Below are 13,000 nucleotides of genomic sequence, written 5' to 3'. Positions count from 1 at the left end.
AAGACTGGCATTAATTCTTCTAAATGTTGGGCAGATTTCACCAGTGAAGTTATCTGGTCCTGAGCCTTAAGCTCTTTAGGCATTATAAGTCATTCAGATTTTTTTCTGTTTTGAGCAAATTATGATATTTTCAGGTATTTCTCCATTTTATCTAGGAAACCCAATTTGTCAACAAATAATTGTTCATAGCACTTTCTTTTAATCCTTTTTATTTCTGATGTCCCTTTTATTATTCCTGATTTGAGTAATGTTAACCTTTCTCCTCTCTCCCCCAATTTATCTAAAGGTTTGTCAATTTTTCTATTTTTTTTTTTTTTTAAGAACCAACTTTGGATTCACTAATCTTCTCTATTATTTCCATTTCCTTTACTTCTGTTCTAACATTTATTACTTCCTTCACTTAAGTTCTTTAGGTATAGTTAGCTCTTCTTTCTCTACTTTTGTAAGGTATAAAGTTAGGTTATTGATGTGAGATTTTTCTCTTTTAAAGGTAGGTATCTACAGCTGTAAATTTTCCTTTGAAGTCTGCTTTAACACCTCCTGCAGGTTTTAGTATGTTAAGAATTTTCCTTCTGTTAGTAATTTCTAACTTCATTCCATTAAGATTGAAAAGATACTTTGTGTAATTTCAATCTTTTAGAATGGATTAAGTTTCATGAATCAACTTATAGTCTATTCTATAATGTTCGATGTGTACCTGAGAAGAATGTATATTTAGAGTATTCTACAGATGTCTTAAAGGTCAAATTAGTATATAACTTTTTTTGTTTGTTTGTTTATTTTTAATTTCTAATTTAAAAGAAAACCATCTAACACCAACCACTACAAACATATTCCACTCTTATCCCCACCCAGCCCTACCCTCTTCACTTCAGGTAATCTCATTTTGTTCTTTTCAATGTCCATTAGTTTATTTTTATATTGTTCTATTTATCCTGTTTCCTTATATCGCATATACAGGTAAAGTGATTCAATATTTTTTTTTTGTATGTATGGTTAAAGTGATCAATTTTGTTAAGTATATTTTATCACAATAAAAAAAATTACTTAGCCTAAATAAATTACTGCAATAATTTATGGAAAACTAGATGGAAAATCAGCAAGGTCATATAAAATATGAACTATATATACTCTATGTATAAGTTATATACTAATTTGATATCAAACTAGTATATAACTTATACATAGAGTATATATAGTTCTTATTTTGATTATACTAATAATCAAAATTGATCACTTTAACCATACTTATGTGTACAGTTCAGGGGCATCATTAAGTACACTGTGCAACCATCAACAACATCCATCTCCAGAACATCTTTCATGTTGTGTAACCAAAACTCTGTGTTATTTTAAACAATAACTCCCCTAGCCCTTGCCCCCACCCCCGGAGACTGCCATTTTACTCTCGGTCTCTATGAACCTCTATACCCTAGTTATCTCATGTAAGTGAAATCATATGGCTTGTTTCATTTAGCATAATGTCTTCAAGGTTCATCCACATTGTAGGATGTGTTATTTTCTTTACTTTTGAAGGGTGTGTAATATTCCATCGTATATGTATACAGCACATTTTGTTCATTCATTTGTTGATGAACACCTGGGTGGCTTCTACCTGTTGGCTATTGTGAATAGTGCTGCTGTTAACAGAAATGTACAATATCTGATTAATTTCATGTTTCCAACTATTTTGGGTAGGTATATATGCATGATAAGTGTAAGTGTTGGATCATATGGTAATTTTATGTTTAACTTTTAATGAACTACCATACTTTTCCCTACCCATTTTATATTCCCAGCAACAGTGCACAGGGTTCTAATTTCTCCACATCCTTGCCAATATATCACCCCTTTTATCTGAGAACCAAAAGTCCATTGCAATATACTTGGCCTTTAATACAAAGTGAAATGAAGATTGCTGCTTAAAGTCATGTTTCAATTTGTCCTAAAATGAATTTGTTTATGGCAATCTTCTTAAGTTGTTCAATTACCTCTTACCTCTTTTACATAAAAACTGTTGGTAATGTATTTAGTTCTTTTATGTCATTTTGGTGAGAGGAGGGCTACTATGGTGAGAAAACACTAAATACTTTCTCATATTGTATTTCTATATGGATATACCATAATATGAAAGGGCATTAAATAATACTGGCAACAAGCTGGGAAGGGTACCTGTAACCAAAATCATATGTGAGGGTACTGGGAAGTAAGTTATACTTTCTAGCAGAAAAATGGGTACATTTTAGAGATTTCCATTTTGTGTAAAATTAGAACTGCCCTTCCAAATGCCGTATTTATTTAACATCACTTAAAATAAAACCTGAATAAAATATTGAAAGGAAAAAAGAGAGTGATGGACAGATGGGGGAGGAAAGGGCAGGCAGTTAAAATAATCCAGATATGAAATGATAAGGGCACAAAAATAATACAATGGGAAGGGAAGAATGCTACAAAAAACACTTAGCCAAAAGAAAACTTTAAATATAATAATTAAAATAATAATTTAAAGTAAAATAAATATATTTTCACTCTTAGTCCATATTTTACCTCATTAAAAGCATCTAACCAGGGGCCACCCCGGTGGCGCAGCAGTTGAGCGCTGGGCTGCGAAGCTGCCCACAGCCTCTGCAGCACTGGTTCTACCCCCGGTCTCTGGGCGAGGGTCCCACATGGTGCGCAGACCTCTCCTGCCGCCTGCTGCTCCCCTCAGCAGTGTATTTCATCAGTCTGCCTGTTCTATTCTCCGCTCTGGCTCTGGTGAATTCTCTCACCCTCCCGCGCCTCTGACTGTACCCAGTGCTTGTATAAATAAATAAATAAATCTCTAAAAATAAATAAATAAATAAATAAAAAATAAAAGCATCTAACCAGGACTTAAACAAGCAAGTATTCTAACAGCTGAACAGAGGTATTGGGAAGATTAGTTACTCTGGAAGGTAAAAAACTTCTTTCACTGAAGTGACAATCAACCAACTTTGGAGTAGACTTTTTACATGTTCCTGAAATTCAATATAAGACTAATCATTTCTAATGTGAGAATCATAGTGAGCTTATAAAGCCCAACATTTGGTTTGGCAATTGCTCATGTAGGAATAAAGAACCACATGATTACCTGATAGCCTTCTGTTTTCTTCTGACACCACTTCAGCAAGGCATTCCTTTTTGATCCTCCATATTCTCTTGCCAATGCTGAGAGAGGGTCCTTCCTTTCTTCCCTGGTGTGTAAAAATAAGAAACCAATAGTTGAAATATTTTTTCTTTGAACACCATTATAAATCACATTATGTATTCTTGAATAGCATAAATATACACACTATAGCATCAAATGGTAAGATGGTAAGAATGCATCTTTTCGAAGTCATCTGACTTTACCCATCAATTTCTATTGGATTCTCATAGACTCACCATTATCAGTAGTTTCTGTTACTCATTATTTACATGGAAACTGGAAAAGATATAGTACCATGTATTTTCACACTGAATGGAATGTGAGCCAGGATGCTCGGAGGAGAGAAACTAACATGGAACTGACAGCATCTAAAAGTTGTCATAGTTAATATAGACATTTCATGCCTATTTTCCTGGCCCTTTGAGAACAAATATTTGGGATGTAAAATAACAGCATTTGAGCGCTGATTTTTTTTTTCTTTCCTTGTGTGTTATTCATATTTACTGTTCTCTACCTTATGCGGCTTCGAGTGGTGGGGGTCACAGATGCTGTGGGAGAGGAGGACAGGGAAAGCTGTGGTGATGTGGACCCCATAGCCATAAGAGAAGCTGGCGACGCTCCTTCTGGTGCAGAGATGTCTCGTTTCATCTCTTCACTACTTCGTCGAGACACTGATTGTGAGAAATAGTCATTATGCATTTTATAGCAAAAACAGTTTAAATATTTTATTCAGCAGGTTCCAAAAACAGTAGAAACTATCATATGGGAGGAAAATGGAACATTTTATCTTATTGATAAGGTTGGGTTTCTTTTTCTTTTTCATAAAAGAAAAACCATAATAAGGTAGAACAGTCAAAATATGCATTGAACCTCAGAGACTCTGAAGACAAGGAGTCTTATTCATCCCTGTAAGACTCACTTCACCTAAGTAGCACACAATAAGCACTCCACAAATGTTCACTTAATTACAAAATACAATTATAAACAAAAGGCTGATTAAAGCAATACCTAACAACCAAGTCAACACAACTTCTGAATTTTGCCAAAAATACTGTTGTAAATGGACATAAAAGAGCTACCTTATTACAGGATGCCACTTAACTCTGATTCATGTTATAATTCAAATGGCATAAATCAGTGAGATCAACAGTAAACCAAAAGGCATCAAGTCAACTAGTGGGACGTAATACCAACCAGAACAGTCCTGCTTTGAAAGTCTGGCATAGTAAGATGCCGTACCTTGTTAGAATTACAGAAAGTTCTGAAAACTGTTAAGTAGAAGTGTCACTTCAGCCGTTAAAAACAGAGCCACAACAAAAGCAGGTTGCTAACAAGCATGGGCTGAGTATGAGCAGGTGCTCAGGATGCTAGGTTGAGCACAGTGAGAAGTGAGATGAGACAAAGTTCCTTCCTGAGACAAATTCTCTCTCATTTTAGGATATACTGGATATGCAGGCGCCAGCAACTGAGTCACCCGTGTTGGTTATAATGCAATCAGTGTTGTGTATCAGTCATTTTTCACCTGATTACTGAAACTTTCCCCATCTAATTGGCTAAACTTTTCCTGATGATTTTAGGATAACCATAAGTAGAGTCTGACTCTGCATTAGTAAAATGATGTCTTTGAAGATTCAGAGGAGACAGATGCTTTCTCTGATTATGTTATCTTAGATGATGGGCTTATATATTTGTGGCATTATTTTGTAAGTACTCTTGTTTTTCCTTTCAATGTTGGATCTGTGTGCCTTAAATCAGCAGTTTCTTCTAAGTCGTGTACTCAGAAATTAAATGAGAAAATCTTTCAGAACTTTATAAAAAGCAGAGGAAACAGACCAAGGAAGAATAGGAAGAACTCTGTCATAGGAAAAGATATTAGAATAGTAGTTTCAGCTAGACTTTCCACCCTGGACCCAGCTCTGATATACAAGAACTGTGTTAACTTAAATCTACGTACAAGTGGGACGTCAACTGAGGGATACTTAGAGGAATTTCTCCTTTACTGGTCTGATTGTTCAGCTATTAGGGTAAGTAAAAGCCACAAAGGGAACATATTGTGAGCAAATAAAGAACTGAAGATTTAGTTCTAATACATAGTATGCTCACCAAATTCACTATCGGGTAACTTCATCAAACTGGAAAAAACTGACTTCCAGAGAATTCTTAACATGCTCTGAAATAACTTCAAAAACAGTCATGACGAACTTTGGGATAAATGTTCTAATCTTTCATAATTATATCAAGTTTTCATGAAGCTGTATTTTCACCATATCATTTAACCCAGTATAGGCACTTAATAAGTACTTGTAAAATGAATGAAGTGACTAGATTTTTTTGTTGTTTTAATGCAGGCTATGGAATGTGATTTCTATAGAACCTGTAAGATAAAACAGGGGAAATTCCCAGTGAAAAATAATCAACTCAAGAACTAAAGAGGCAAGTAAAGTTAAATAATTGGTTGTAAGGTAAATAAGTCTAAAGAGAAAGCATTCCATACTCTGGAAGAGTATTTTCAAGGGAAATTTCAGATAAAAGTCATTACCTGAGATGGTCTTGGCACTTTCCATGGCAGGTACTCTTGGCAGGGAAGCAGGTCGGCTGGTTGAAGATGTTCTTAATAGATGCTCTGCACAAGGAAGTAAAGGTCACAATAAAGAAATCTGACATTGAATTTATTTTTTTTTTTTTTTAAATATTAAATTTTATTTTTATATTCCCCCATACAATTGCAAACGCCCCATTCTGACCCCAATCCTTCCCCTCCCGCCCCCCACCCCCCAAAAGTGTCTCTGGTTCATAGTTTTTTGTTGATTTTGATTTTCACTTTCTTATATTCATTTTCCTGGTCCCTTATTTAAGTTTTCTAGATTCCTGCTATGAGTGAGACCATCCGGTATTTTTCTTTTTCTTTTTGGCTTATTTCGCTGAGCATGATCCCTTCCAGTGCCATCCATGTTGCTGCAAATTGCATGTGTTTATCTTTTTTGAATGCTGAGTAATATTCCATGGTATATATGTACCACATCTTCTTGATCCAGTCATCTATTTTTGGGCATTTGGGCTGTTTCCAAAGCTTAGCTATTGTAAACAGTGCTGCTATAAACATAGGAGTGCAGGTGCTCTTTGGAATTGATGTTTCTGTGTCCTTTGGGTAAATACCTAGGAGTGGAATTGCTGGATCATATGGAAGCTCTATGTTTAGTAGGTCCAGAAATCTCCACACAGCTCTCCATAGTGGTTGGACCAGTTTGCACTCCCACCAACAGTGCACAAGAGTTCCTTTTTCTCCACATCCTCGCCAACATTTGTTGTTGCTAGTTTTTTTAATATGTGCCATTCTCACTGGTGTGAGATGGTATCTCATGGTAGTTTTGATTTGCATTTCCCTGATGACAAGTGATGTTGAACATTTTTTCATACTGACATTGAATTTAGAAGTACAAAGGTGGCAGGAAGGTGAGCTCTAGCCCTCTCACCCAAGAGCCTGACAATCCAGGACACTTCAACAATTCCCCCATACATTCCATTTATGTAAGACAACTTCCACAGACAAGGAACACGGTAAAACATTTCATTCAATGCTTCCTAGGGCTGAGACATTCAGCACAGTTGAATAAAATATTTCTGTATTGTAGAATACTTCTTACTTCTTTGGTGCAATAGAACCAAAATTCAAAGAACCCCCCCCAGACCCCCAATTCCAGTGCTGCCAGGTCTCAAAGTACAATCTGAATAAAAGCCTTGCCCTTATGTGCCTACATTTAGTGGTGAAGCAATACATAAATGCAACCACAGACAAGTCAGGATGGGATAATTAGAATAAAGAATGCAATATGTTATCAAATCAGAGGGAGAAGCCATTCACTTTGATTTCAGGTAACAGGAAATGCTTTGACAATATAATGGCATTAAAGCTGGGTTTTACTAGTAGAGGACAGGGGTGGGGAATGATATTGTAGACAGATAATAATCACAGCAAAGGTATAGGGATATTCAAGCTAGAGGATAATAAAATCCTAGTGTGGCTAAGACACGGCAGTACTTGGAAAACAGAGGACAGCAGGAATGGGGACTTTACGGGAGGCTGAAGCTGACTAATAAGAGCCTTGTTTACCTGGTATGTGGACTTCAGTCTGAAGACAAGGAAGCATCATATTTTTGAACATGCAGGGAAGGACATAGATACTACCTCTACTGCTTGTGTTTACAGCCTCGCCTGGTTCTACTCCACCCTTGTTCTCTAAACATAGCCATCTCTGGAGTTTCTTGAGTTCCTTGAACATTGGCACAAGCATCCTAGACCCCTCCTCCACTTGACTAACTTTGCGTACTTTGGTCTAGCTTCAACTTCACTTCCCTATGACCTATGAACTACTCCCCCACAGCCGAAGCCCCAAGTGAAGACCCTTGCTGCATACTTCTTACCTAGGGCTACCAGGACAACAAATGCAAGGACAGAGGAGATGTGTTCTGTTTGGTCAGGGGTATACATTGAGGATATGTGATTAATATGAGGGAAAATACCTCCTCTGTTCTTAATAAAAATTGCTAGTTTTTCTGTCTAAGAATGTCCCTAGGCAAACATATTTTAACAAGAGGAAGGCAAGATTCATCACACAACAATTAAAAAGGTCATTCACCACTTCTTTTCAAGAACTGACAATTTGAAAAATACTCCCTCTCAAAATATCATGAAATCTAAAATAATGGTATATGGCATTTTCTTTCAAGGACGGCGCATCTTTCATTCCAAAATTTATTATCTAGGCATTGAGGAATATTTGGTTGTAATTATATACTACTTTGGAGAGGAAAAGTGGGAAGGACAGAACGTACTTTCTTAATGAAGACAGGACTTATACAGCTTAGAGTCATTACAACTTTCTTATCTTGAACAAACATCACCTCTGTACAAAGTGCCTATAAGCAAGCATTAATCAAAATTCTGAACCCTGTCGCAGTTGGCTTTCATCATCACAGGAAGAGCATATTATGCACAAAGTCTGACAGACAAAACAAAATTAGCAGAACACGGAAATAGTAGGAAACAGAAATCAGCATTTTAATTTAATCAAATTTTCCATTCTACAATTATGAAACTATGCTCATTTCCCTAAAATCTTCACCTCTCAAAGAAGAACACAGAAAAAGAAGAAAGTGGGGGCCTCCCTGGTGGTGCAAGGGGTTTAGATGCAACCTATGAAGCTATCCGCAGGCACTGCAACATGAGTTCAATCCCTGGTGAGGGAGGTGACCCGCATAGCGCAGCAGACCTCTCCTGACTGGCCCGCTGCTCCCCTCAGCAGTGTATTTCAGTCACTCTGCCTGTTCTGTTCCCTACTCTGTCTCTAGTGAATCCTCTCACCCCCCACACCTCTGGCCTGTACCCCAGTTCTTGTATGCATAAATAAATAAATCTTTTAAAAAGAAGAAGAAAGTGAAAACAAAGGTAATAAAGACAAATGGATTGAAACAAAATATGAAAGCTAAGGCACACACTTTTTTCATTCCCTATATGGAAAGAGATTTTAAGTTGCCTTATTTCTTTCTCTTTTACATAGCACACTAAAGGCACATGCTGGAGAAAAAAGCTCATGAAATTTATTGCTGATACTTTTGCCCAATACCTGGTTAAGTCTTTTTCTTACTGAATGTCTAAGGATGCAAGTCTGTCTCAATTTGCAGACAATCTCTAAGATAGACCAGCACCTATTTTCTGAAAATGCACAAAGTGGTACTAAAAGCCCTACTAGGTTATTCTTTTGAAAAGTAACTAACAATTTTCAAAAGGTATGACACAATCTACTGCCATTTCATGAGGTATTTTCATATGAGACTCAAACTTGCCCAGAGGCACTTGTCACAGAAAGCACACATGTCCATTTACTACTGCAGTAAGGGGGCTGGATTCCATCTTCATGTCAAGCTGTTAGTTTATTCTCAGGAAATAAGATTAGTATGTTACAGATGGGTGTACCAGGCAGGAAAGATTATATTTTATATTAGTAGAGTCTGGTCTATTGCCATTTGGAGCTATTCTTGTCTTTGATCTATTAATTAATTCATTCATTCAACAAAAATAATTTGGCTATTCACTACATGCCACAGTGAGCTTGGTGCAAAGATCAAAAAAAGGAAGAAAGACAGGAAACCTACCCTCATGAACTTGGAGGTTAGAGCAGAAGGCAGACATTTAAAAAATCATTATGAGTGAGGGATGCTAGGAAAGAACAAGTATAAGGGGCTGTGGGAACACAGCAGTGGATGTGACCTGCTCATGAGGTGAGGTCCAGAGAGGCTTTTCAGGAAAAGACATCTCAATTAAGACTAGAAGGATAATTAAGGGGCGGAGCAACATGGCGGCGAGGAGACGCTGCGAGTAAGATCTCCCATTAAAAAAAGTTAATAGGGAGGAAAAGCGGCAGGTCCCAGTGAGAACCGGGACACGGAAGATAAACGGACGACTCCAGCAAACTGCCCGAAGAAGAAAGTGGCCATAAAAGAGGACCAGAAGGGAGGGAAGCGCAGACCCCTGCTCCCCTCCCCCGCCCACAGAGGCGGCACTCTCCGACTGGCAGAGAGGAGGAAAACAACAAACTAAAACTGCCAACAAGAACAAAGGACACAGCAAGCGGGACTGTGAGTGGAAAGGAACTATTGCAGCCACTACACCCTGTGAACGGGAGCTGTGGAGAACCCCCGCAGGATCCGCCGCGGAGGTGAGCTCCGGGCGCCATTGAAGAGAGACCCCGCCCAGGAGGAGACCAGCCCCAGCACACAGTCCCGGGCCGCCCGGTAAGCTTGCGCGGAAAGCGGCGCACCGGAAAAACAGACGCAGAGCAGGATTGCGCGGGGAAAGCGGCGCGGATTGCGCGGATCGGATCGCAGCTGCCCAGGTCCCCGCGCCTGCGACCTAGGCTTGCGGGGAGACGACCTAGGCTTGCGGGGAGACGCGCGGAGGCCCTCCCCGAGTGAGCAGGAACCAGACGCCCAGGCAGGGGAGCGGGATTCAAAAGGCGCCATTCCCGCGCCACTGATCTGGGCTACAGCCCGCGTCCTGGAACTGAGGGCTTTGGAACTGAGACCCGGGGCACGAAATTAGGGGCGTGGGTTCCCCACGACGGTGGGGCACAAGGCAGACACAGCACCCCAAAGCCGTTGAGGTGTACCCTACCATCCCTGCTCTGCTCCCTGTCCCACTGGGTGGAAAATCAGCTCCCCAAGGGCTCCAGGAGAGATCTCTGTCGCCACCTAGCGACTTGAAGCCAGCAGAGGCTCCTGAAGGAGCTAGTGGCCAGCTGGGGAGTTAGCCCACGCCGGGCCCCTTCCGAACAAGTAGTCTGAGCCCACAGGGAGAGTGAGCACCCACAGCCGGGGCAGACCAAGCGCGCAGAAGAGTGTGCCTGAGACGGGACACGCAGGGAGTGTGTCCCACATCACCATTATAGAATAGGGACATTTCTTCAGTAAAGACTACCTGCAGAAGGCTTCCTCAGGAGCCAGAGGTGAGCGGGGGAAGTTCGCCCACGCCAGACCCCCTCTGGCCTGCAGTCCAAGCCCAGAGGGGGAGCAGGAACCCACCGCCGGGGCAGACCAGGCGCACAGGGGAGTGTGTCCCCACATCGGCATTTTAGAACAGGGACCTTTCTCCAGTAAAGACTGCTTGAAACTGACAGATGACTCCTGGAGGAACCAGGGGGGAGCAGAGAAGCCCACCCAAGATGCCGGCCAGTCCCAACTACACAGTGTCCCAACGCATACGGCAAATTAGAAAACAGACAGTAGGGAGGAGAAGAACCACACGCAACCTAGCAACTCTCCAGAGAAAAAGCACACCACAAAAAGAAAACCAGCCCCCAGATGGCAACGACAGTAACTTGGAAGAACTTCTGAGCCTTCCAGAAAGAGAATTTAAAATTGCCGTGATTAAAAAACTGACAGAAGTCATAAAGGAAAACAATGATAAGGGAAAAATAATCAACGATCAGAAGAATGAAATTGAGTCCCTAAAGAGGGAAGTAAAAGAAATGCAGGAGATCAAAGAATTAATGGAAGAACTAAAGAATTCTGGGAAAAGCAATGAAAGCAGAATTGATGAAATGGAAGAACGAATAAGTACTCTTGAAGACACAGAAATAAAAAGAACCAAAACAGAAAAGGAAAGAGAAGTACGAAGGAAAAAGAATGAAGAAAGACTTCGGGAACTATCTGACTCCATGAGGAAAGGAAATATAAGAGTTATAGGAATACCAGAAGGAGAGGAGAGAGAAGTAGGAACAGAGAAAATATTCAAAGAGATAATTGAAGAGAACTTCCCAAATGTGAAGGAGGAGCTGAAAATTGATATACAAGAAGCAAGAAGAACACCAAACTTCCACGACGAAAGGAAAAATACAGCAAGACACATAATAGTAAAGCTCCCAAGAATCCAGGACAAGGAAAAAATAATGAAGCTGGCAAGAGGGAAGAAACAGATAACATTCAAAGGAAAGCCAATCAGGTTGACATCAGACTTCTCCGAAGAAACACTACGGGCAAGGAGAGAGTGGAGGGACATAGTCAACAGACTCCAAGAAAACAGATGCCAACCAAGAATACTCTATCCCGCAAAGCTCTCCTTCCTCTTTGAAGAAAGAATATGGACTTTCCCAGACAAACAGAAACTCCGGAATTTCATTGCAACTAAACCCCCACTCCAAAAAATACTACAAGGAGTCCTAAAGCCAGAACCTCAGAGGGACGAATAACAATGAAAGAAGGCCAAAAAAAAAAAAAAAGTTATTAAAAGAATAAATAAATAAAATCAAAGGAAAGACAAACACAATGGCAAATACAGATGTTAACATATCAATATTAACTCTAAATGTAAATGGACTAAACTCTTCAATAAAAAGACACAGAGTTGCAGCCTGGATTAAGAAACAAAACCCAACCTTTTGCTGTCTCCAGGAAACACATTTAGCTACAAAAGATAAAAATAGGCTCAAAGTTAAAGGATGGAAAACAATCCTACAAGCAAATGGACCAAAAAAGAAAGCAGGAACAGCTATACTTATATCAGATAAAACAGATTTCAAACTCAAAAAGATAAAAAGAGACCCCAATGGTCACTACATTATGATCAAGGGGACAATACTTCAAGAAGAAATAACACTCATTAACATATACTCACCAAACGAAGGAGCACCAAAATATATCAGACAACTGTTGTCCTCTCTGAAAACAGACATCAGAGAAAACACATACGTAGTGGGAGACTTCAACACACCACTATCAACAATGGATAGATCAACAAGACAAAAAATAAGTAAAGAAACCAAAGCTCTAAATAAGGACCTAGAGCATTTGGGCTTAACAGACATCTATAGAACACTAAACCCCAAAAAAACGGAGTACACATTTTTCTCAAGCGCACACGGATCATTCTCCAGGATCGATCACATACTGGGGCACAAGACAAACATCAACAGATACACCAAGATTGAAATCATATCAACCATCTTTTCTGACCATGAAGGCATCAAACTAGAAATAAACCATAAAAAGAAGGCAAGGAACTTTCCTACCTCATGGAGATTAAAAACCACACTACTGGAAGACCACTGGACCAATGAGGAGATGAAAGAAGAAATTAAAAAATTTTTTGAATTGAACGACAAGGAGGACACCAATATCCTAAATGTATGGGATGCAGCAAAAGCAGTAATAAGAGGAAAATATATAGCAATAGAAGCTCACATCAAAAAACAAGAAAGAACTCAAAGAAACAACCTAATCTCGAAGCTCAAAGATCTAGAAAAAGAACAACAAAAAAACCCCAAAACCAGTAGAAGA

General features: G+C 39.4%; 1 protein-coding gene across 10 annotated transcripts in view; it reads right to left on the bottom strand.

Moving 5' to 3' along the window:
* The window catches only part of SPECC1L (sperm antigen with calponin homology and coiled-coil domains 1 like), a 142,125-nt gene that overhangs the window by 33,844 nt on the left and 95,281 nt on the right, over nt 1-13,000 (bottom strand). For all 10 annotated transcript variants that reach the window (XM_054690473.1, XM_037496848.2, XM_037496849.2 and 7 more), the window contains 3 exons: nt 5,709-5,792; nt 3,684-3,840; nt 3,113-3,215 (listed from right to left, as the gene is read on the bottom strand). In XM_054690473.1, the coding sequence (XP_054546448.1) occupies nt 3,113-3,215; nt 3,684-3,840; nt 5,709-5,792 (344 nt within the window). The remainder of the gene's footprint in view (nt 1-3,112; nt 3,216-3,683; nt 3,841-5,708; nt 5,793-13,000) is intronic.

This window comes from Talpa occidentalis, unplaced genomic scaffold (genome assembly GCF_014898055.3).
Source record: "Talpa occidentalis isolate TD23 unplaced genomic scaffold, MPIMG_talOcc4v2.1 talOcc4.8, whole genome shotgun sequence".
NCBI classification, from domain to species: Eukaryota; Metazoa; Chordata; class Mammalia; order Eulipotyphla; family Talpidae; genus Talpa; species Talpa occidentalis.
Note: the sequence above shows the minus strand (reverse complement) of the source record. Positions and strands in the feature narration are given on the sequence as shown.